This window comes from Equus przewalskii, chromosome 25, assembly GCF_037783145.1.
Source record: "Equus przewalskii isolate Varuska chromosome 25, EquPr2, whole genome shotgun sequence".
NCBI classification, from domain to species: Eukaryota; Metazoa; Chordata; class Mammalia; order Perissodactyla; family Equidae; genus Equus; species Equus przewalskii.
In genome coordinates, this window is record NC_091855.1 from 7624678 (window position 1) to 7650920 (window position 26243).

General features: G+C 42.4%; 1 protein-coding gene across 4 annotated transcripts; it reads right to left on the reverse strand.

The window, feature by feature from the left end:
• Positions 1 to 11439: 11439 nt before the first annotated feature.
• On the reverse strand, positions 11440 to 23785 carry SIX4 (SIX homeobox 4). Of its 4 annotated transcripts, XR_011532750.1 has the most exons (5): positions 23675 to 23784; positions 22625 to 23466; positions 20397 to 20560; positions 19178 to 19866; positions 11440 to 15771 (listed from the first exon to the last, which is right to left on the reverse strand). XR_011532750.1 is itself a non-coding variant. In XM_008539153.2 (4 exons), exons 1-4 carry the CDS (start codon positions 23675 to 23677, stop codon positions 14975 to 14977), a joined length of 2331 nt encoding a protein of 776 aa, XP_008537375.1. In that variant the 5' UTR covers positions 23678 to 23785; the 3' UTR covers positions 11440 to 14974. The 4 variants fall into 4 exon arrangements, 2 of the variants coding, with proteins under 2 accessions (XP_008537375.1, XP_008537374.1); XR_011532749.1 differs by lacking the exon at positions 23675 to 23784 and having other exon boundaries at positions 22625 to 23599; XM_008539153.2 differs by lacking the exon at positions 20397 to 20560 and having other exon boundaries at positions 23675 to 23785.
• Positions 23786 to 26243: the final 2458 nt, after the last annotated feature.

Here is a 26243-nt window from a genome sequence, read left to right on the forward strand (position 1 = left end):
GGTATCAAATAAGACAGTATAAAGAAATGAAATGATACACATCCATAGTGCTACTCCTCAGTGGCAACAACTGATAACGTTCTATCATATGCACCTGTGGTCTTTTTACTAAGCTATTTTTGTTTTTTCATTATATCATTTTCCAGTATCTTTGAAAAGGTTATTAGATAATTATAGCTTTCAAAACTGTTCCCATAATATTGGACAGGTAGGTTATTTCTAAGTTTTTGATGCATTGTGGGCATAAATTTTTGTTTGTATTGCAAGTTTTTTCTTTTGGATATATAAAACTAGAAAGAGAATTTGAGCCAAAGAGTATGAATAGTGATTTTGAAAGTTTTCTACTTTTGTTGAAAAAATGATATATGATAAAAAGAATTAAACAATTGAAAAGGATATAAAAGTGGACAAGTTATCCTTGCATCTCTGACCTTGAATCGTGTTTCTTCTTCCCTAGACCCTCTCCCGCTCTCTGCATATGTATATGTGTGTGTCTTCCTCTACCCGTTTGTGTGTGTATGTGAGGAAGATGGGCCCTGAGCTAACATCCGTGCTCATCTTCCTCAACTTTGTATGTGGGATGCCGCCACAGCATGGCTGATGAGCGGTGTGTGGCCCACACCCGGGATCCAAACCTGCAAACCCTGGGCTGCTGAAGCAGAGCATGCAGAACTTTAACCACTCGACCGTGGGGCCAGCCCCTTCCTCTGCCAATTTCTAAGAAACACATCAAATTATGGTATTGTAGAAATACTCTTGTGTACTTTGCTTTTCACAGTTTTAACAACATATTTTTTAATAGCTGCATGGCATTTCATTGTCCCCTTCCAATAATGGACTTCTAGGCTTTTTCCAAGCTTTTGCCACTACAAACAAGCCTGCATTGTGTACCTTTATACTAGGAGTATCACAAATGTGTGAATATATCTATACGACAAATCTCTAGAGGAGAGAGTACTGAGTCAGAGTATGCACATTTTTATTGTGCGAGGCATTCCCCAAATAGACTCCCATCAGTAATACAGGAAAGAGCACGCTTCCTGATACTCTCACCAAGATAATGTATTAATGAATTTTTCTATCTTTGTCCATGTGATCGACAAAAATTTGTTTCTTTTTTTAGTTGTAATTTGACAAATTGCCCCCTGGAAAGGTTGGTCTAATTTATACTTCCATCTACAATATGTGAAATTGTCTGCCTTATTTTGTCTTCATCGGCATTAAGCATCATCATTTTAAATCTTTCCCAATTTTTTTTCTTCTTCTTCTCCCCAAATCTCCCCAGTACACAGTTGCGTATTTTTTAGTTGTGGGTCCTTCTAGTTGTGGCATGTGGGATGCTGCCTCAGCATGGCCCGATGTGCGGCGCCATGTCGGCACCCAGGGTCCAAACCGCTGAAACCCTGGGCTGCAGAAGCGGAGCACACGAACCCAACCACTTGGCCATGGTGCCGGCCCCTAAATCTTTAATAATTTAATAGGAGATAATAGTATATCACTTTTAAAGCTTGCATCTTATTCATTTATGCAACATTTACTTTCCAAGCACTTGTAGTGTGGAACATTTTTCTAACAGTAGTAAGACACTTTCCTTGTCCTCAAGGAGCTTACATTTCTTTGATTACTAATGAGTCTGAACATTAAAAAATGAACAATTTCAAGTTGTATTTCAAACGAGGAATTGCGCATTGCCTCAAACTTTTTAAGGAGATAGAAGACTAGGATAATTTGAAGATGATGTTTATCATTCTGATTGGAAGCAGGATCTATAGATCTGTAGTGGAAAAGTGGCATTTCCTGACTCATTTATATAACTACCGTTCTATTATCTAAAAGGGAGAGTCCATAGCTTCAAGAAGGTAGGCTAAATACAGCGGCAGACCGCTCATTGAACCCCAGTGTCTGTGGTCCCTTCTTCCTTTTAGGAACAGAGTTATCTCCTCTTTTAGTAGGGCATATGGCCACTCAGCTGGAGACTCTATTTCCCTTGGAGCTAGGCATGGGACGTGTGAGTAGGTTTCGGCCAGTGATATGGAAGAAGTGATACAAGCAATATCTCTATCGTTTTTGAAAGAGGAAGCTCCTCCTCCAGACTTTCTTCCTGTGGGTTGGGAAATGACAGGGATTGGAAATCAATGTTGAGGTCCCAGAGACCAGCTGCCAGCCTGGAATCCTAGATGAACTGATGAGGCAAAACTGCCTTGTCAACCTAGACTGTTCACCTCTGGATTGCTATGTTAGAGAAATAAATTTGTATCTTATTGAAGTCACTGTAATTTGGGGCCTCTGGAACAATAGATTGGCCTGTATACTAACTGATATACTTACATAATGTCATATGGTATGATAGGCACTACAGAGGCCTAAAATGTATGTTCTAATTGGCTTGTATAATACCAGAAATTTCCTCATTTGAGAGTCCTCCTTCTGAGTTAAGATTTCACGAAATAGATTCTGTAGAACACTAGCTTCTCAGATAATAAGATCTATTGAGATATTGCTAGAGTAAAAGGGGTAGGGTCAAGATGATTGGGACGCACAGAATCATATCACATTTCTTTACTGCAAGATTTATCAAAGAATTTCATATGCTTGTGCACAGTATGACATTCAAGAGTGGCAAAAAATACATTTCCAAGAAAGGCTTTTCCAAAACTTAAGTGATCACTTTAATGGCCAAAACTTAATCCATTTTTGTGGATTTTGTGAGCATTTTTTTTTTTTAAAGATTGGCACCTGAGCTAACAACTGTTGCCAATCTTCTTTCTTCCCGCCTCCCCCCCCAATCTCCCCAGTACATAGTTGTATATTTTTAATTGTGGGTCCTTCTAGTTGTGGCATTTGGGACGCTGCCTCAGCGTAGCCTGATGAGCAGTGCCATGTCCACGCCCAGGATCCAAACCGGTGAAACCCTGGGCCACTGAAGAGGAGCCCACGAACTTAACCACTCGGCCACAGGGCCAGCCCCTTTGTGAGCATTTTAAGGGACTGATGTTCTTTGGAACACATGTTGGGCAAAGCTTATTATGACTTTAGACTCCAAGAAACCTTTTTAAGGGTTCTTGAGGTGGGGCTAGAAATTAATATAATTCCTGGTGATGAACATTTTCTCTAACAGATTTGGAAGTTTCTGATTTTGGCAGTTACCCTAACAGTGTAGTGAGCGTATTGGAAGTGGGGTTTCTGGAGGAAGGATAAGAACAGCCGTGGTACTCTGGGAGTACTCCAGGCAGATTAGGTCACTGGCGTATGCCCACTAAACCTGATGATCTCATCTCCTCGTATATTAGTCAGTTGTTGCTGTAATAATGCTACATAACAAATAACCGTAATGTCTTAGTGACTTATATAACAAACATTTTTTTCTCACTCGTAGATCTGAAGATCAGCTAGGGTGACTCTGCTTTGGGCTGTGAGTTGGGTTCAGTTCTGATCCAGATGTCCTTCATTCTGCAGCCAGCTGGCATCTAGGGTGTTATTCTCATGGCAAAAGTATCATGGGGTGGAATCCCAAGGCAGCAAGTCAAACCACATGGGCGCATTTAAAGCCTTTGGTTGGATGTTATATCTGTTCACATTCCATTGGCCAAAGCAGGTCATACAGCCAAGCCTAATATCAATGAATCAGAGAAGTGTAATCACCTCAAGGACAAGGTGCTGCAAAGTCAAATGGCAAAGGGTGTGGATATATACATATTGAAAGCTTTGGCTATGTGTTTAACCAAGTAATTTCACTTATGAGGGTTAATCTTAATAAAATAATTATGGATATACCCAAAGATATTCTTGAAAGCATTTCTCATACTATAAAAAACTAGAAACAATTGAAATTTAATAGTAGAGAATCAGTCGAAAAATTGTAATCTATCCAAACAAAGGAATCCTATGCAGTACGTTCAAAGGTTAATAGTAATGAGTAACCATTATTATGTGCTTTGCATGCATGATTCTGTATGATCCTCACAAAAAATCTATGAGGTAGGTACTATAATTGTTCTTAGTTTACAGATGAGGAAACAGATGCACAGGGAGATGAAGTAATTTTCTGAGGGTCACTCAACTAGTAAGCAGCGGTGTGTAGTGGTTAATTGTAGATGTCAACTTGATTGGACCATAGGTTGTCCAGATATTTGGTTCAACACTATTTTGAGTGTTTCTATGAAGGTGTTTTTGGATGAGATTAACATTTAAATCAGTAGACTGAGTAAAGCCGATTGCCCTCCATAATGTGGGTGATCCTCATCCAATCAGTTGAAGGCCAGAAAAGAACAAAAGGGCTGATCTTCCCCTGAGTAAGAGAGAATTCTTCTTGCCTGATGGCCTTTGAACTGGAACATTAGCTTTCTTCTTGCTTCTGGACTCAAACTGAAACATTGGCTCTTCCTGGGTCCCAAATCTGCTTGCCTCCAGACTGAAACTACACTGTCAACTCTTTCAGTTCTCACAGCTTTGCACTTGAACTGGAACTAAACCATTGACCCCTTGGCTCTCCAGCTCGCCATGTCACTCTGCTGATCTTGGGAACTGCCAGCCTCCATAATCAAGTGAGTCAATTTCTTATAATAAATCTCTTTATATATATATATTGGTTAAAAGGGTAAGCTTTGCTCAATGGGGAAAGGACAGTCTCTTCGACAAGTGGTGGTGGGAAAACTGGATATCCACATGCAAAAAGAAAAAAATTAAGTCAGACCCTTATCTTACACCATATACAAAAATTAATTCAATGGATTAAAGACCTAAATGTACGACCCAAAACTATAAAACTCCTAGAAGAAAACATAGGAGAAAAACTTCATGACTTTGGATGTGGCAATGATTTCTTGGATATGATGCTAAAAGCACAGGCTCAAAAGCAAAAATAGACAAATGAGACCACATCAAACTTGAAAACTTTTCTTCATCAAAAGACATAATCAACAGAATGAAAAGACAACCTATGGAATGGGAGAAAATATTCGCAAATCATGTATCTGAAAAAAGGTTAATATCCAGAATATAAAAAGAACTCCTACAATCCAACAACAAATAACCAGATTAAAAAGGGGCAAAGGACTTGAATAGATATTTCTCCAAAGATGATTTAAAAATGGCCAATAAGCAAATGAAAAGATGCTCATCATCACTAATTATCAGAGAAATGCAAATCAAAACCACAGTGAGACATCACCTCACACCCGTTAGGATGGGTACTATCAAAAAAGCAGACAATAACTGTTGGTGAGGATGTAGAGAAACTGGAATCCTTGTGCACTGTTGGGATTGTAAAATGGTGCAACTACTATGAAAAACAGTATGACGGCTCCTCAAATTAAAGTTAGTAAATTTTATGTTATGTATTTTTTACCATAATTAAAAATAATAAATTAAAAAAAAATTTTAATTAAACAGAATTGGGGGGGAACCAGCTTTGGAATGTTTTGGAACCAGCTCAACTACTTGCTTGCTATGAGCATTTAGGACAATTGGTGATGTCCTCTGTGCTTCTGTGTCCTCATCTGCAAAACAGGGACTATAATTACACCTACCTCACAGGGTTGTTTTAAGGAATAAAGGAAGCAATACATGAAAGAGAATTTAGAAGAGTACTTGGCAAATAGTAAATACACACTTAATGTTGGCTATTATTATCTCCAGGTGACGGGATTATGTGTGATTTTTATGTCCTCTGTTGTGTCTTCTATAGGAAATAATCTTTTTTGCAATGATAAAAAGAGTGAAAGGTTTTAAAAAATAATGCTTTCCATGGTTATCCATTGCCTATAAAGTTTAAAATCCTTATTCTAAAATCTGTCTCACCCACCTAGAGCACCCTTTCGCTCCGCCCTGCCAGAGTGCTGCTGCTCATTCCTGACGTGCTCTCTCTCTGCCTGAGGGGCCCTGTACAACCCTTCTGGACATGTTGTACATGTCTCTTTTTTAGCACTTTAGCATGGATGGTTTGTATGTCCATATCAATCCACTTGACTTAGTTCTTAGATCTTAAAGACTGACCTGTCCATCTTTGAATCCCCAGTAAGGAGCCTGGCACTTGGCACGTGGAAGCTGGGGTTTGGTTTAAATTAAGTAAGCTAGTTCAACCAAGCAGAGCTTTGGGAGTTGTCAGGGCTCCTGGTGTTTCCAGAGGCTGAAAGTGGGCCTTTAGCATGATCCACTCCTCTGGTACAGGAGCTTGGGCCCAAATCACAGGCCTGGTTTCATGTTTACGTACAAACGCATTGGTATTGCCAAGATTGGGTCTTCATCAGATTGGCACTGGGGAGCTCAAACCTCCGTTGACGTCGCCATGATTTTTACATTAGTGAAAATGTATGGGCACATCTATGACTGTGTTCACCCAGACCTCTGGGGTGTCTGCATGTGAGGTAATACGATCATCAGGCATATAAAGTAATATGAGTAGATCAGGATGTTATAGCAAATGTTGCACTCAACTGTTCCCTTTTCTTTATAAAAATTACCTTAGTTTACAAACACATCAAACAGTTTTCATGGAGAAACCTAAGAAAGACTGAAAAGAGGTCTGCCTATGAATTAATGAAAAATTTTGGATTACAGAAAAAAATTAAATAGCAGTTTTATTTATAGGCAATATAATAACTTAGAAAAAATTTTCTTGTAGGCTCCATATGGGGATCTCCTGTGATAAACAGAGAGAAATACTCTGCAGTTAACATTTCAGTGGCTACTGTATTTGAGAATGATTCTAAGGGATTTAAAATGTTTGATAAATAGTTTTCCACCTTAGATCCTTTACACAGGGACCCAATTGTGTCCATACATTTAATTTACATTGTTAATATGCGCCATTTAAAATAAAAGAACTAAATGCAATTTTAGCTTAACGTATCCTTCTTTGAAAAAACACAAATTCTGCATTAATACAGCTTCACTCGTACCGGGAACTCAGTATTGCAACACTGTTAGTTTGCTACCTGGTAGGAAAATCTGTGCTCACTCTTGGGAAGACAAATATGTTTGTTGAGATATCAGAGTATGGCTGGATAATGAGACTAGACGTAAGGGACTCTATTAGGTGAGTCTGTGTGTCTTAGAACCAGTATGTGTTCATTGGAGAGATTTTGGAAAATCTACCTCAGATGATTGGGATTGGATATTTGATCACTTTAGGATTAAGACCTCTGATGATTATTCATGTCCGGGCAGGATTTAATCCATCTTCATTCCCATCAAGTGCTAATAAAATAAATTTGCCAAGGAATGAGTAATACATTTATACAGGATATTCAAGGCCGTTCATCTGTTAAAGAACACAGTAAGAATGTACTTATTAAGTAAATAAAAATGAATACAAACTTGTATTATGTTCCCTAATTTTCAACCAAGTATATATTTTGAGTTTCTCTTTGGTATATCTCCTACGTAGCTCACATCTAAAAAGCAAAACATAGCAAAAAACCAAGAACAACCCTTGTTTATCTATGGCTAATTTTTATGGTTTCATTTTAGCTAATGACTTTTCAACACAGGAATCCTCTTGAAGGAAATTTCCCAGGCTCTGGATGAGATGCATGTGGGGAAAATGACACTGTTAATTGTTTTCGGAGGATCCAACAGCTCAGATTCCACTGTCTGGTCCTTGATACCTGGGAGGGAAGTGGAGCACACAGAGAAGGGAAATGGTGACATTCTCTCTTTTCCTCTACTCATCCATCCTTCTCGCCTTGTTCCGGTCCCACACTTAGAAATGGGGAACACCTTGCTCAGTCTTATCAGCCATGATTACAGATTGGTTCTTTTGCATCTTTAAAAGCTTCCTTAAAATGCGAATTCCCCAGGGGTGGCATGTTGGGATCATCATCCCTGAACTGGTAACCACCCTCACCAGGATTATCCCTTCAGGACTTGGGAGATAGGACACTGCTTAGGCAAGGGCAGGCCTGTTAGGCAGTGAAGTAGATCCCAGTGAAGAAGGTGAAAGAGTGCAAAACCAGATGTGCCTCACCCGGCTCTACACCTCTAACTCTTCGCAGAGGGTCACAGGTTGTTGACTCAGTAGCAATGATTTTATCTTACATTTGTAGCCCTTGGCAGGTCACAGTGTACTTTTTGATTTGATCTTTTTAAACTGGGGAGGAGAGGTAGGGAGTTCATTTTATTAGCCTTTTTTCTTGTTTTATATCTACATGGATCTCAAATATAATGATATCCAACATATCCATTTCAATGGGAAAAAAAAAGGTCCCAGAGAATAGATGATATCCCCAAACCCAAAGGCTAATTAGAATCCAGATTTCCTGATGCCTAAACTCCACATTCCATTTACTATTCCTCACAGACTCTTTAGACATCTGCTCAGTTCAAATACAAGCAAAGTATCGAGAGAGAGAATATTTTTAGAAAGTGTATCTATACCTAAGTATAAATAGCTTTTCTGTACATCACCACTATTTTGAAACATTGATCTAAAAAGGCTTAGTGAGTACATTTTTGCTAATGCTCCACTTGTCTGTCAAACTTTGGCCAACTTCTATTATATGGAACCCAGACTCTATTTGGAGGCAAGTGGAAAAAACCTTGGAGCAGTAAGGAAATTAATTACCATAAAGACCACCCACTAATGCTAGAAGATTTAAAAAACCACTCAGACCCTACCCCAAAATGTTATGATTTATTTTTGTGCTCTAAATAGCGATAATACGTTAACCAGTTTAGCAGTAAAGTTCCTAATTTGTAGCAAGTGAAATGTTTTAAAGGGATAGATGACTGTTAGAGTCACTATTCATTCAACAAATAATTTTTTTAAAGATTGGCACCTGAGCTAACAACTGTTGCCAATCTTTTTTTTTTTCCCTGCTTTTTCTCCCCGAATCCCCCCAGTACATAGCTGTATATTTTAGTTGTGGGTCCTTCTAGTTGTGGCATGTGGATGCCGCCCCAGCATGGCCTGATGAGTGGTGCCATGTCCACGCCCAGGATCCAAACTGGTGAAACCCTGGGCCACTGCAGCGGAGTGCACGAACTTAACCACTTGGCCACGGGGCTGGCCCCTGAACAAATAATTATGAAGTGCCTACTATGCTCTACCATACTAACTGCCAGAGAGACAAATTTGAAAGTATTAGAGAGGCAGATGTATAAGAGGTGATGTGGTAAGAGCTACACTAAAGGAAGGCATAAACCCCTGTCTAATCACAGAATGGGCCATGCACGATTCTGCTTATGAGGGTGAGAGAGCGCTTCCTGGAGCGTGTGACATCTAATGAGTCATGGAGACTGGGTAGGTAAGAAAGAACCTGGTCCCTTTGGGGAACTGTTCCATGTGGCTAGAGATGTGACTATACAGAGAGGTAGGGGCTGGGTCTTGGGGGCTTTGTATGTTAAGGAGTTACAATGGTATTTCATGGGCAATGGAGAGCCATTGAAGGGTTTAAACTGGAAAGCAAGGCCGGGATAAGTCTTGAATTCTGAAAGTTCCATCTGAATATAGTTGTAACGTAGCCTGGAACAAGGAGCAGACACTGCGATAGCAGGTAGGAGGCAGTTGCAACAAATCAGTCGAGAAATAAGTGCCTCAACTACAGCAGTGACCCTAGAGATGGAGGGGAATGACCTGATTCAAGGGACAGGAAAAACACAGACATGGATAGACATAGTGAGCTGGTAGAGGAGGTGGGAGGAAAGGCAGAGAAGACTCCACAGGGAATCCCAGATTTTTTATTTAGCAATGGGTGAATGGATGCTACTGAAATGAGGAACATGGAGCGGGGAGCAGGCTTGGGGTGAAGATAATAGTTTAAATTTTCATGTACAGAGTCATAGGTGACTGGGACATTCTGAGAATATCCATTAGGGAACTGGATCTACCAGCCTGGAGTTGACAGCACAGGTTCAGGTCAGGACAGACACAGCAGGAAGTTGGCAGCTCTGGCTAACAGCAGGAGGCATAGCAGACAGAAGGCTTGCAGAGCACAGAATTCTGGAGACATTTGGGGACAAACTGCCGTGCATGCTTCAACAGCTCCTGAGGTATTTCCTGCCCAACAGCTTAGGACAACATGACGTAGTTTCCTAATTCCTGCCCTCACTCTTGCCTTCTACAACACCATTCTCCAAAGAATAGGCACAGTGAGATTTCAAACTGTAAATCATGTTACATCCTTCTTTACTTCTCAGATTCAAATCCAAACTCTTTGGCAGATCCCAGCAAAGCTCTACCTGTGCTCTGGTCCCTGCCTCTCTCTCTGACAGGATCTCCTATTGCACGACCTTTGGAATTAACCCTGTGATCCAGCCACTCCACTCTGCCCTCGGGAACCTGCTGTTGCCTCCGTCTGGAATGCCCTTTTCTACGTCTCCCTGGCTGGCTCCCTTTCATCATTCAAGCCGCTCTGCTGAATGTTACTTCTTCAGAGACCTTTCTTGACCAGTCTAACGTATGTCCCCCTCTACCATTCCCCCTTCTCAATCCCACTACCCTGTTATTTACTTTATAGCACTGACCATTATCTGAACCTATCTTGCTTATCTACTGTTTTGGAAATGGTGATATGCAAAGGTAAATTTCCACAATTACTTTTTAAGGGAAACTGGAAAAGTGGGATGGAATCATATAGCTGAAGGTCTTGAATTCTCACTGAAGGGTTTTATTTAATTTTCTAGTTTCCAATGAGCCACAAAAATGCTTGAAGGTCAGTGACCGTGTCAAATGTTTAAACGTTTGGTTAAATGTTATAAAATGTAATCACTCCACAATACTCTGACCCTAAACTCACTTACTGAGACGCTGTTCACTTTTACTGGCTTAACTACACAGAAAATTGCTAAATAAATGAACTGAATGACAAGAATATAAAGTCTAGATGTAATAGCTGAAATTAATTTGATGGCTTTAACTTGTTTTGTGATAGAATTGTACAATTGGGTCCAAATCTACTTTGTTATCTAATCTCTTCATCTCAGTGGTGGAGGCGCGGAAAAACAGATGTCATATAATTTTAAAGTTAGGACCAAACTGTCCCAAGGCTGAGGCTTCTACACTCAGCAATGCAGCTCTGTCCCTAAGTCAAACCACCGGTGGACCCAACTGTGGTTTAATGAGACTTTGGCTAATGGGAGTGCTTCAAAGATGGGTTATACTGAGCTTTCTTCATAAGGTTGGGAATGGAAAGGTCTTTGGATCTTTCACTTTAATTCCATTAAACCTTATAGAGTACTAGATTCAGATTTTGGAACACCTACATGAATAAGACACATTTCTTTCCGATAAGGAGGATGAAATCTAATCATTTAGCTCTGAGTATGCAGTATAGTTAATTGTATAATTTTGTACAAAAACCAACAGAACTTATTTTTCCAAAATGACTCCTATTGTCTTTATATTTGCCAGCCTACGAAATGTTTGTGTGTGGCTTTTTGTTTTTCTTTTTCCTTACTTTTCTCTGCTTTTCCAGGGATAAACGATTTTGTTATACAAGATATGTATAAATATAAAGTTTATTTAGCATAGTGTTTAGAAAAATAAGTTCACATCATTTCAGAAAACAAATAAAACACTTAATTGTCCAGGCATAAACCCCTATTACAGTACAACATACATACTTGAGATCTCTTTGGTTGGGTAATTCAGCACAGAAATGTTCTGGGACATGCTCCATGTGCCATCACCTAACAGTGCAGTAAAGACTCTGTTATCCCACCTCATGATATACATTCTGTATATTTCCTCTTTGTGTAAGGCACAGTAAAACCATATTGAGTATATAACTGGTCTAAACATACAGTACATGCAACAAAAGAATAAAAATTTTTTGAGAACCCTGAAAGCCAAAAGAGTTACGTGCTATACAATTTTGATTAATAAATGTATGGTGGTAATATTAAATTAACATGAAATGTATCAATTAGATACAAAGTAACTGTTAGACTCTATCATCTAAGTTCCAGGAAGACTTTGAAACATCTTTTGTAAAACCTAATTCTTTCCCCCTCTGTTTTCCTGAATTATTTATTTTTATGAGATGATCTGTCAAACATTGTAAAGAATGAAGAACTAATGCACACTTCTCTAACATGTAGCAGGGCAGGCTGCACACATGCCCAGTAATCCAACTTTTAACATGCAAGATGCAAGGGCATATACAAGGAGATTTAAGGTCAGTGTGCAATTTAACTACGGGTTTTTATCTATGGCTATAACATCTACCTGCCTTTCATAACACAGGAAAGGCACTGAAATGTGTACAAGTCAGTCTTTTCATTACTATAAATATACATGAGCTATAAAGCAGTACAACACAGGTGCTCTTGCTTGATTGAGGAACAAATGCACCTTCTCTTTAAACAATAGACTGTCCTTTACTAGATGTAACTAAGAGCTAAATGCCAGATTCTGGCTGATAGAGTGCATAGATAGGCTCACACCAAAAATCCCACAGCCAGCAGCAGAGGTTGGGGTTTGAAGGGAGAGTTATTTAACCCTATTCTGATTCCTCTTTGGGGATCATTAGAGGATCATTTGCAGCATCTTCAAGCATTGGTTTATGTAAGAGAAATTCTGCCACACGAACTCCAAGAGTTCTGAGTCCGGCCCTTGCTACTGCAAAAAAAATTTGCAATTCTGTGCAAGGAGATCACGGGGTTTATCTTATTTCATTCACATATATATGGGCTACATACCATCTGGCCCTCATTTTACTGAAGGAATAGAAAAGAACAATAAGTTCTTTATAATGTGCATTGATTGTTACCTGGTATATTGTGTAGCTACCTGGAGTAACTGTAGGGGTATAGCTACATCATGTTGGGACTATGACTGGGTTTCCTAGGTACGTCTTAAGTTTTGTGCTATCTTTTCTTTTTCTTAAGGGAGAAAAGAGGAAGAACTGTGAATAAAAGAGAGGCTTATCATATTTTTGGAAGACATATAAAACTTTTCTAGTTATATATATAACATACATAACTTTTTAAACCTTCCCATCTCACTTACTGGATGAGTATTTTTAAATAACTAACAAACTCTTGATATTTGTAGCAATCAAGTGGAAAACATCATTTTCACGTGAACTACACTATAGAACCATGTGATTAATCTCAGTCACATGATCAGTACAAACCCAAAGAAAAAACAAGCTGTCCAAGCAGTGGTGGAGCAGAAGAGAGCTCTAAAATGCCTGCCTTGGTTAAAAACGAAACAAAAAACATGTAGTTGCAGCAGTTTAGGAACATTCACTAATTCCACGGAAAATGGGATCTAAGTTCTTTGCCAAAACGATGGGAGAGGAATTCTTCACAGGGTTCTTTATCTATGCCTGCAAGTTCCATTTGTAATAACAATAAAAGTTAAATCCTCTATGGCCCTTAGTCAACATGCTTGGTGATGGGCATGCAGAGATCTTGGTGGACCCTTTGTTCTGATCACAAAGAAAGCAAGATGTGGTAACATCTTTATGTTCAACAACTTCAAGTCCTCTCTGAAGAGATCATTCTCTCACTTTGCAGAGACCAGAGACTTTACTCACTACATTAATGTATTTGCATTATTACATCTTGTGTTCAGAGTCCCGATAGAAAATATAACCACAGCTCACAACATTATCAAACAAGCCTCTTACAGAAACCCAAAGATTTACTTTTAAAGAACATGATAATATAGTGCAAACAGTCATATGTCATAATGTATCAAAATATTTAGAACTAAGATTAAAAAGGACAGAATTTTGCTCAACAGAATTTACATACACTTTGTTTACTTTAAAATGGTTGTTTTCATAGCCTACAGAATTGATGGTAGTCTGTAATTATTGTTATTTTCATTGTAAGGAAAAGCATCAACAACAATTAGTTGTTCATCCATTTGCATCATAAACATTATACATAATAATAGAAGTAAAACTTAAGTTCTTTGGATTTAAAGCAATTCTGTGGTGAAATTAACCCTGTTAGATAGTAGAAAAGAGCCATCAGTGCTTCTGTTGACACTTCTGTACCTTAGTAAGAATAATAAAAAGGCCACAAGGTAAAAAGGCACATAGAATTCTATAGAAACCATATTTAAATGAATCAGAGAGTTGCTAAATAAAGAGCAAGGAGGTGAAAAAAAGTACCAAAATTCCAATATTGGGAGTTAGATTTCCTGTTTCAGTGTTATTAATATTGACCTTAATAATTCCTGATAAAAATCATTACTTTTAAAATCCTACAAAAAGTAAAACTTTGTTGGAAATAACTATGTTCACTTCCTGTTCAAACAATAAAAATAAATTAAACAGTAAGAAGACATTTTTCTTTTCAGTTCATAGTGTCTGAAGTATAAGAGAAACATATACATCATAAATAAAATTCACTGTAATTACTCAAATCCTTGGTTGTGGAACTAATATATTTACACTCATACTGAAGTTTATTTCAGAGTTTTTAGTGGAGTTGCAAACTTTCTCAGCCACACTGAATTATAAGCAATCACATTTGGAAATGTGTAGACAAACTAAGACTTTCACAAAAATGTTGAAAAACAAATGCATATATTCAAAAAAATATACCCTTAGAATAGTGTGGAGTACCGTTTATGCTTCTTAATCTTATCAATGCCCATGGAGTAAAAGTAAACAAAAAAAATTGTATTGTTTCTAATGCTCTGTAGCAATTTTTAATTTTCTATGTTAGGTGTATACATTTTTAACTGAAAAAACTATCAAGTTCCATTTGACCTTAGAATCATAGTAAGTCAACCAAATGATACACTTTGACTTGACATACTTCATCTTGTTCTTTTGTCTCCATCTATTTAAAAGAGAACATACATGAACCAAAAGGCTGCAGTAATGCAGTTCTCCTCCTGTATATTTAACTGCGATCTTCGGGCAGATCAATCCAAAGTCTCTTGATGCATTTACTTGCAAAACTAGTGTTTCCCTTTCAATGGGCAAACGCTTTATGTCCTCAGGGCTTCATGAAAAGATTTGCCCCTTGATACCAGAAAAACAAAAACAAGAAGAAAAATGAGAAATAAAGTTTATAAGTCTTGCATATCTTCATCCAACTGGACAGTTTGGAGCTTGGCAAGCTCTTTTTTGTCTGTTTCCAGGTCTTCACAGACAGTCTCGACCATGCCCTCTAGGACATACTTGGATTTGGAGTCCAGCATCAGTAAGTTACTTGCTGCTTTGCTCTCAGAATTTGTTAAGAAATTCTCTTTTATGTTAGCTACTGACTGCAGAACCAAACGATGTTCTCTGACAAAATCCTGGTGTACTGCTGGGGAGGGGTGACCCACCTGGTCTTCAGCCGTAGGAACGATTTCTCCAAGGGCAGCCTGGGTCATGGGGACTGACAACAGATCTTGACCAGTAATAAGGGAACAGTTCTGAAGAGTTGTATAGTTGGTGCTGCTGACAGACGTCACAGTAGGTTTGCTAGCCACAGGGGCAGACATTGGCTGGCTATCAGCAATGTCAGTGTTCAGCTCGGCAGGATTTAGGAGGGCAGGGGGAGTCAGGGAAAAATTTTGAGCTGGGGATACATTAACTAACGAGGAGGCCAGTGGATGGAGGCTACTCCCGGAGATATTTTCCGAAGACAGGTTTTCATTTACTTGTGCATTCTGATTGACGGGCATCAACTGAGAAAATACCAGGCTCCTCTCCAAGCCCTCTTGTTTAACAGACCCTACAGTTTGGCCTGAATTAGGAACAGTGTATACCACTGCACTGGGAGCAAGAGAGCTCAAGAAAACCTTTCCTTGCTGGACTGTGCTGGACTCACTTGTAAATGTGCTCCCATCTGAAGTGCTTGAATTTACTGAAATATTACCTAAAAAAAAATAAAGTACAGATTATCATTGATAGAATTGATGAGGAAAGAAAAAAGTTACTATTTTGCACACATGATTTTTCTCAGGTTCAGCAGAATCTTCACCTTGAGCACTTACAATACAGATTCCCAGGCTCCACTCCTGAGAATCTGACTCAGTGAGTCCTAGAACAGGCGTATTTTTAACTCCTCGAGTAATTCTGATGATCAAGTGGGAGTTAAAACTACTGATTTAGAAACCAAGCGTGAAAAAAAAAACCCTTTTCCAAGTTCTAATTTCAGTCCAGTTTCTAGTTCATTATTACTCACTTGATAACTCTCAATCAGTTGATAGTTACTGCTAGCTCTGCCAGTTAGAACTAGAATACACATATGCAAATAAAATGCCTTTGTTCAGGACAAGCTCAGTAAGCGACATAAAATATAAATGGAAATGGAGAAAATACCACATAAAATGAGTTGCCCTGGGGCTTAAAGTTAACCATGTAAACATGTACAGACAAGTTGTAAACTTTTACCAAACTAACCATAAAGTAATGTCAAGTCAACAAAACATTCAATACATTTTTTTTCTTTTGTTGCGCCAGTTCTGAATTTTCAGTGTTGTAATGATAGGAAGAATTAATAACAATGAATTGTGCTTTTTAAAATACAGATTAACATAAAGAACCAGAGCTAATGCGTCTCTAAAAGGTTTGTATCTTTTGAGGCTCTCATTATAATGGTCTGTAGAGACCAGAAGTAGAAAAAGAAACATAAGTAGAAAGCTGAGATGTTCCAATCAGGTAACTCAGACAATGTAGATAAATTGGACACCCCCGGTTCCTCCCCACCCCCCAGCATTCCCAATATCAGATAAAACTCTTCTTTTGGAGTCTTTACATAGGCACAGTGAAATGATGGCAATTATCTTGCCATTGAAGGAAAGGTGGACACGGGGGAGTTTTGTGACAGAATAACTCAGACAGACTGTTCACCCTGATCTTGAATTAGTTGTCCAGTAAACTCTTTATTATTTTGAGAAAACAGCCCAAGGTTAAAGGTAATTCACCTAAAACATTTCCATTCTTGAATTATTAGAATAAATGTGATTATATTACCACTTGTATCGATAAATGTCACTGTGCTATTTATGTCTTCCAAACATTTTTAAGCACCGTAAATGCAAAGGAATGTCTTTAAAGGAAAATGCTATATTTGATCTTTAAAAAAATTTAACCACTAGAAAGCACTCATCATGGAACTATTGGTGTTAAGAAAAACACTTCTATGTATGTTTGGGCCCTTCGCTAACATAAATGTTTGTTCCAGGCCAAACACATGAAAAAGGCTTTTATTTGAAAACGTTTGCCTTCAACTTTAAAGGTATGCTTTAAAATTCCTGCTGGCTGCTAAAGTGTAGCAAAAAATATCTAAAATAGATGTTTGTTTTGTTGTGTGTATGTTTGTGAAATTGTTTGCCAGTGTATATTCGAACAAAATGATTAGCTATTTTTTGATAGAGTCATAAACAACATAATAGATGTGACATTTTCCCCAAGTGCTATTGAACATAAAATATTTCTGAATTTGTAGAAATTATATATAGTCATAATAATTATATATAGTCAGTCACAATTTCAAAACCAACTGGAAAATAGTACAGGTGCAAAGTATAACTTTATAATGATGGTAAGAAAAATCCCTTATTTTCTCAGGTTGTAAAGTAAGTAAAAGATGTAGATATTCTGCTTTTCCATGTAAATTCCAACTATAGAAAGATATTCTACGTTGTCTAGACATTTTTAAGAAAGGCTGAATCCCCAAATGCTTTACTGAGAGCTGCAACATACAATTACCATAAAGGAACGTTGCTTCCTGGACCCATCTGGTTAAACTTATGCCTTCAACTCACCCAGACAGTCTAAGGATTGACAGCTGTGTCATTTGATCTTAGCTATTTTAACAAAAATGCTATTCTTATTCATATTAAATGTCCCCTTTTAAAAATTAGCTATTACAAAAAAGAACTCTAGGGGAAAAAAATTAACTATTAGTTTGTCATAATTTTCTACGGTAGCACTTTTCTAGGTTACATGTGAGAAAAGTATTTCTGCTTTTCTCCTCCCCCAAAGTTTATACCACGGTTTTTGCTCACATTTGTTGTCTTTAAAATGTTACCTTCTGTTTAGAAATTTCCCAAAGAGAGAAAAGGGGATAGATCCACACTAAATTATTATAAAACTAAGTACTCTGGCTTTCCTTGTGGTTTTCATATTTTTGCCCTATGTCGGATAGTGACTTAGCTTAATCTTTTCCATAATCTGAATCAATGAAGAAATAAACGCTGCAGGACTATTTGTCCTGCAATGGTTTTACTACCACTTTACCTAAAAAGAAACAAATGTACAGAACGAAACTTACTCCACAATTTTTCCCTTAATGCCTCAAACAGGCTGAAGCTGACCATAGCTGCAGACCCAAAAGAGTTGTGCATATATTGATATTTTTTTCTTTTGATAAAAACCATTGTACAGGAAGCTGATCTTTAAGGCAAACAATTAGTTACTTTGTTTTGGTAAAAATCTAGACTTAGATTTGCTTACAGGAAGGCAAACATGGATTAACATCTCCCACTTCTGAATTCGAAGGCCTATGCGACCTCCACTGCCATTCTAACCATTCCTGCTTCTATATAGAGAAAACGACACAGAGCCATCCAGACTGGCTTCAAGTCAGTGAAGAACTGGCACGTCAGCCGCAGCTTTCCTGAATTTCAGACTGCTTTCTTTGGTAGATCACCTTTAGTAAAGCCACGAACATATAAAATAAGGCTTACAGTTGCCTTTACAAATAAACCCACACATTTAGGGGACCAGTATACATGCAGAGCAATAGACACCCAATCATATATTCCTGATTTTCCTTTAGGTCTGTTAGTCTTAATTATAGGAGGAACACAAATCAAACACAATTGATCCAGTCGTTTTAGCTTGCTCTTCTAAAACTTTTTGGTCAAATAAATAATGCTTTGGTAAAGTGTACACATTCTTACCAATTGTTCGACTAATTTTGTGTTCTTAGCAATACTATTAATTTTTAATTTTAAAATGTCAAGCAATGGGTTATTTTGTAAGCACCAATTGACTTATCATATTTCTATAATTGTAGAACTGGCAAGACTTGTATTTTTCCATACAGTTGTTAGGAAAATAAAAGCCCATTCCTATGATGCCAGGGAACCAAGCAAGGTGGATATTACATGGGTGTTGTGAAGAAGGAGAAACAAATCACGGCTATTCTGCAGCTGTGGCAGCCAATACGTTCCCTGAACAGTAACATCAATCTACAGCTCTCACCAAATGCGTCATTTACAGCAGCTGGCTAAAACATTCACTGGTGCATTATGGTACTAAATGACTTTTACCTTGTGAAGCTGCCACTGAAACAGGAGGCAGGTGCAGTGGAGAGAATCCAATGCTCCCATTAAGGAACTGGCTGTTTGCTCCGGAATTGGGGATCTGGACAATGCCATACTGGTTAATCTGCACGGGTGTAGTAAAAGTCACTACAGAGCCTCCGTCCTGGGAAGCCACTGTTTGAATGCCTTCTCTTTTTACCTCAGTGCTGGGTATCAGCCCTGGGAAGGACGCAGGGGCACTGGGGCTGTAGGAGGTGGTGGCTGCTGAGTTAGCTGAAGAACTCTGGAGGACTTTGAACTCCTTCACATCCTGGGAGGTAGACCCCAGTATGTCAGTCATGGATATACCATTGCTCACAATGTTGGATGCCATTTTTGGTGGGTTCAATGACACTGTCTGTGTATTTCCCACATTCAATCCATTAAGGATAACTCCATTAGGTCCCTGAATGAAAGAATTACCATTAAGGAAGACAGGTGAAGTACTTGCAGGTACCAAGCTTCCATTCAACAAAACTCCAGAAGAGCTTAATGATATCTTAGCATTTCCAATTTGTTGCATATAAACTGGCTCCATGTGACTGGAAAGGCTGAGGTTGGTGACACCATCGGAAGAACCGGAGAGTGGATGAGGAGACAAATCCTCATGGCCCTTGCTGGATTCATCTTCAGTGCTGGGATTGCCATCTGACTCACTGTATAAAGAGGGAAATCAACAGTCAGGTCAGGGGGATGACATTCTACACAGTGCCATTTGTTTGGAAAACCAGCCTCTAACCCCACTAAGGGCAGTATTTAAGGAAAGCACAGCAGGAAGTCTTCTAGTCCTATTTAAGCTATGAGGCCCTTCAGCAGATTCTGACGGGAGAGAGAATCTGGGAAGAGGAACTCTCGTATCCCAATCATTTTTACTACTAACAAATTCAGGGCAAGTCCAGAGATCTGAGAGACGTAAACTCAGCTAATAGGACTTACAGGAGAACTGTATATATGTTTTTATAACTTTGAAGTTATTTCCTTACTGTTAAATATGCTGCTGCCTGTAGCATAGACAAAAACTCATTAAATGAGGTGGTCAGTCTTTCATGTTTAGGAACGCCTCTCCTCCCCTCTAACCAATTCAGTTTAGTGTGATTTTGGAGGTAAATGAAACTGCCAAAGGAGCAGGAGGCGGGAGGTCTTCAGTTTTCTTTGCCAGTTAGTTAACAAGAGATCATTTTCTCACCTGCTCCCAAACTTCTACTTCACCAGCCTGACAACTCTCTCATTCAACAAAGTGGCTGTCCTTGATGTAGGAAAGGCACTTTCAACCCAAGAACTGTTATGTGCAGTCGCCTTTGAATCCAAAGGAAGCCATAGGGGCCTATTTAACACACTCCATCCAGTGCCCTGGGGAGGTGGGAGGGAAAGGGTGGGGGTCACTCAGCGGCCTTGTAACTGTCGGGCTCCTTCCCCAGCACCCTCGGTCCTTCCGCTGGCCTGCGTTCCTCAGCTCGCGGACTCAGGGGGAAACACCAAATCCGGGGAGGAGCAGTGGTGGGGGTTTCCCATTTGGTCTGGGGCCGGGCAGGGAGAAAGGGGAGTAGGACAGAGGCAGTTTGGAAGCGCGGCGGGACTCGGCCCAGAAGAGGATCCGACATCCCCGCAGTGCCCGGCGGTCGGATTGCTTTCATGCCGAGGGGAGGGGATTACCCGGGCTTTGGGCTGCAGGGCCAGGAGCGCAGAAAGCACTTTGATTTACGAGCTGAGGCTGAACCGCCGTCGCCGTCTGCGAGGGTGACTCACCGGGGGTGCGGGTGGGAGGTAGATCCGGAGAGGGGCCTAGACCAGGCAACTGGGCTGGGGGCGGGGGGTGTGGAGTCGAGGGGGGAGAAGCAGGCAGAGTGTGGCGAGGGAGCCCCGGGGGACGCGCCTGGCTGGGGAGCGGAGGCTGCAGGGCAGCTGGCCTGCGCGCCGCGCCCACTCCCCACTCTGCCCTCTGCCCCGCGGATTCCGTCCGGGCTCCGAGCGACGGGATCGGAGGCCACAAGCGGGCGCGGGGGCAGGTGGCCTGGCGTTACCAATGCGCCCCCTCTGGGTGTCCCCGCAAGTCAGCGGGAAGGTGCAGGCAGGTCGCAGGGCGCGTCTGTTTTGGTTACCGCGGGGCCCGGCTCTGGCACAGCTCTTCCCTCGCTGTTCTGGGCGAGGCACGCCGGAGCCGTCGGGCCCCAGCAGGAGCGCAGGGGCAGGAGCGGCAGGGGCGGGCCACAGCCGGCTCTGGAATGCGCCCAGCGATCACCTTCACTGGCCCGGGCGGGCTCCCCGGCTCCTAGATTCCTTCCCTGAGCAGAACCTTCGAGCTGCTTTCGGATTCTTTCTCTCCTATCCCCGCGGGGCAGGAGACACCATCTCTTTAGGCGACCTTCTCCTTACTTTACTTTGCCCAACAATACACACAGACACACACACAGCCCAGGTGTCTGACGCGGGAGGACGCACAAAAGAGGTGGAAAAAACCCGATATTTTCGACCAGTTGGGGAAATAAACCTGCCAGTCAAAAAGTTCAGACCCGCCAGGGTGGGCGCTCCAGGAGATGCGGAGTTGATAGCGCCATCACTCCTTTCCTGCTGTCCGCCTTCTGCCAGCCTGTGTCCCTCCCCCTCGCCTCCCCCCGGTACCCGCAGGGAGCCACGCCGTGTTCGGGGGCCGAGGAAGCAGCCCTCCAGCCCCGCTACCCCAGCCGCGCTGAAATCCGACCCGAAGGAGTTCAGAATCAGGTTTCAAAACACGGCAGAGCCGAGCCGCACCAACACCCCACGTTGCCGCGGCCGCGCAGGGACGCACAGCGGGCACGGTGAATGATTAACTCTGTCATATAAAACCTCGACGTCCCCGGACCCCCTTCTGCGCCGCCCGCCCCCACCAACACTCTCCTCCCTCCAGAGCGGCCAGGGCGACCTCCTGCGCGGGCCCCGGGGCAGCCGAACCCTGCGGGTCGGGCAGCGCGTGCGCGCCCGGGCCGGTGGGACCCCGCGGCGCTGCAGCCCCCGGCCGGCGCTGGCAACCTCCGCCGGCCTCGGGCGGCAGCGAGAGCGGCCTTCCCGGCGCCTCTGCACGCTCCTTCAACCCGCCAGAACCCGGGAGAGAGTGGCAGCTTCAAAGCCAGCGGGATGGGGGTGGGAAACCGGGCAGCAGTGACCAGCCGAGGTGGGGGCGGGGACTGAGACCAGGGCGGGCGACGAGAAACTTCTGGGGGGAGGAGGGGGAGGGTAAGGAGGCAGGCTCCCCCGCCCCTCACCACTGCTGCCCCCCCCACCCCGACCGGGGAGAGAGGTGGGGGGCGGGGAGAGGTGGGCAGCCGGACCAGGCTGGTGGGGAAGGTAAGCGCCATGTTTGCGAGCACTTGGAGGAAAAGAAAGCTGGGAAGGGGGTGGGGGAGAGGAAGGGGGAGGAGGAGGAAAGTTGGCGCTCACCTTTTGGACTGGGTCTCCGAGGGGTTCCGATCGCGCTGCCGGCGGTTCTTGAACCAGTTGCTGACCTGGGTGAGGGAGAGGCCGGTGATCTTGGCCAGGTGCCGCTTCTCGGCGGGCGAAGGGTAGCGATTCTGCTTGTAGAGCTCCTTGAGCGCGTTGCGCGACTTCTCCTTGAAACAATACACCGTCTCCTCGCCGTCCCAGATGGTGCGGGGCAGGGGGAATTTCCTGCGCAGCCTGTACTTGTCCACGGCGCCCAGCGGCCGGCCGCGGGCGCGCTCGGCCTCGGTGTAGCGCGCCTTGTACCAGAGCTGCTGCAGCAGAGGGTGGTTGGCCGACTCGAAGCTGTGGCTCTCGAGGATGCTGTAGAGCTCGGGGTAGATGCCCTGGTGGAAGGCCACCAGCGCCCGCGCCTTCAGCAGGCTCTCGTTGCCACGTAGCAGGTCGCTCTGGGGCAGGGACCACAGGAACCTGGCCAGGCGGTCCAGGTTACCCCCCTGCTGCAGCGCCTCGCAGACGCAGGCGACATGGTCGGGCGAGAAGGCCAGTGGGGTCTGCGCGGCGGCGGCGGCGGCGGCCGCGGCATGGTGGTGCCTGCCCAGAAGTTCCGAGTGGAGTTGTACCTGATCCGCCGTCGCTCCGGCCGCCGCCGCCACCACCCCTTCCTCTCGACTCACCCTGGCGGCGGCGGCCGCGGCGTCCCCCGGCTCCAGGGGGAAAGGGGCTGGAGCCGGGGGGCTCAGCCCCGCCGCCGCGCCCCCCGCCACTTCTCGGGGCGCCTCCTGCCCTTCCGAGGCGCTTTCCATCCCATTCTCCTGCTTGATGTCCGCCGCACTTGCAATCTGCCCGGTGGGGGAGGAAGAGGACATTTTTTGTTGTTTATTTTCCTCCCTCCCTCACTCCCTCGCACTCTTTTCCTCTTTCTTTCCCCCTCTGTTACTCCTCCTTCTTCGTCTCCCTCCCCCCTCCCCCCCTCCGGAAAGCCCACTCCCTCCCTCCTGGTTTCGGCTGGATCTGGCCGATCAGGTTTCCCCCCGGCCACGCAGTCACCATTAAGATAGCTGCTAGAGCAAAGTAGTGTAAAAGGATAGCTGCTTTCTGCCGTTCCCCCAACGTGACTCCTCGGGTTGCTGCATACTATATGGCACCGGCGGCCCGGCCGGCCCGGCCGCGCCACCTCATTGGCTATTTCGCGTTCAGAGGGAGGAGGAGACACCGTTTCTATCCCTGTCGATCACCCGCCTCCCACTCCACCCCTTGCCGTTCCCTCTCCCCCTGACCCCCAGGCACCTATACCTGAAGGAAAACACCGACATTCTTTTCAGGCCGTGCTCCTAGGCGGGAAATTACCCAGGGTGGCCTGAAAACTGGACAACAGACTCTTTCAAAGAGAGTCCGTGCATTCCAGAGGGAATATTAATTGTGTGGCCTTAAGGTCTGGATGCTAAACTCTTAACAAAGAATCCACCCTCAGCATCCAGATGACGAAATTTCAAAGACAATTCAGAAGGTTCCTGATATCTCCCCCTTTGCCCCCCTTTCCAATGTCTTTATCAAGGATTTTGTATTGAAAAGAGTCAAGAACGGAATGGCACTAGGGAATGTTCTAAGGGGGAAGCATTTACAGTAAATTAAAATTCCAAAGGGAGAAAAATGCTTGAAAACCTTAAAATGAGCAGCATAAACAGCTCACTGAGAAGACAGACACAAGAAGCCTTCAAAACGCCTGTTTAACCTGAAGTCACCAGGAGGGCTGGCAGCCTGCGTTGAAAATGATGCCACTAAGCATATGGAATATATAACCATAGGTTTACCCTGGGTGAGTAGGGTAGAAGAGATCTAAGCTTTAGATTACAAGAACAGTATGGAAATGTAAGTCTTCTATATGGTCATTTTTTATGTAAGTGTATGAATAGTTCTTTGGAGATGATATTCTTTGTCGAAACACCATCTCCATGTACAAGTGTCTTGGAAGAGTTCACTGCAGGATGGACAGCCCTTCCCACAGCATAGACAAGAGAGAAGACTGCCCTTTGGTTTGAGGTGAAGTGCCTGGGGGTGGAGTCTGCTGCTGTTGGCAGTTTTCTCTTTTTCCTTGTGGTTTGCATGAGGTCTTAACTCAAAAGAGGATGAACCCGTCTTGTCTCCTTCGCCTGCTGCTGCTCTTTCTTAAAATCCAGCATTTGAATGACATCATCCTGACCTTTACTTCTGGTGGCCTTGTATTGTTTCTGCTTCCCAATTACCCACAACTGCCTACTTCAGCATATTATAAAGCAGCTGTTTAGGTCACCTGCCCTCACGATCAGCTTAGTGAGGTTTTCTTTTTCGTGGACAGGCTGCGTTTTATTGCTGGTCAACCAAGATGTCATTTGATTTGGGACTTAACTTGCTTTTGTACTACCCTATTGAAACCAGCACTGACGACTCTTTTTTTTTTTACAATTAATAATCTTTGAAAAGACCTTGTGTTTTCCACCTTATTGGAAATGCCTAGTTAGGTATTGAGCTTTAGGACAATATTTGAGAGTCATAACTTCCTTGAATTTTTAAAAATATGCTTTTAATTTTAGAATAATTTTGACTTACAAATAAGTCACAGAAAGAGTACAGAGAGTTCCCAACTGCTCTTTACCTAGTTTTACCTAATGTTAACATCTGACATTATAAAGATACATTTGTGCAAACAAGTTAGCATTGGTGCAGTATTATTAGCTAAACTCTATAGACTTTATTTGGACTCATCAGTTTTTCCACTAATGTGTGTCCTTTCTTCCGTGATCCAATCCAGGATATCACATTGCATTTAGTTCCTTGAATTTTTAAGCTTTTTATCAGAGCAAAGTGGACAGGAAGTAGCGGGGTTTAGTAGAAAGGATGTGGATTTGGGGATCAGCTAGCTAGACATAGGTTTAATCCTAGCTCTGCTGTTTATTAGCCAGTTGACTATAAAAAGTGGACAGGATTGTTGTGAGGATTGAATGAGATAAGATGTGCCAAAAAGCACCTGACACATAATTAATCTTTGTTAAATGTTTATCATCTTCCTCCTGATAGTGCAAAGTGGGAAACTTTTCAGTTGTATATATCTAATGAAAATTCATTTGGCATATTATAGGGCTATCCAAGCTCAGGTCATAGGAGTCTTCTTCAGGCTTATTATCAGTCAAATTTAGTGCATTGACTTGGAAAACCATGTATTGGATTTCAGCATGTCTTCTGTATATTTCCCTTCAGAGCACCAAGTTCAACAGATTATATGGAAGCAGCAGTGGCTTTTTATGATATCTCTAGCCTGTAGCTACACTGGTGTTCTATAGCTCCAGGATGAGATTCCTGTAGGACCAGAAATGAAATCTAACACCAGACTCCGGATTCCTTTAGCAGGCTGTACCTCGCTCATTCTGGCAGCAGTTCAAAGAGGACTAGAAGTCCTCAGTTCAAACATGGTCAGCTACATTGGAATGGAACACCAGACTTGAGGGTGTGTGGAATTAATCTCAGACCACTAGTTTTGCCAAATGATTTGTAAAATTGGTGAATACCTGCTTCTTCTTCCTATGTGTGCCATGCTGTGAACACTGAGTCAGCTGTGCTGATATGCAGTTTAAGGTTGTGT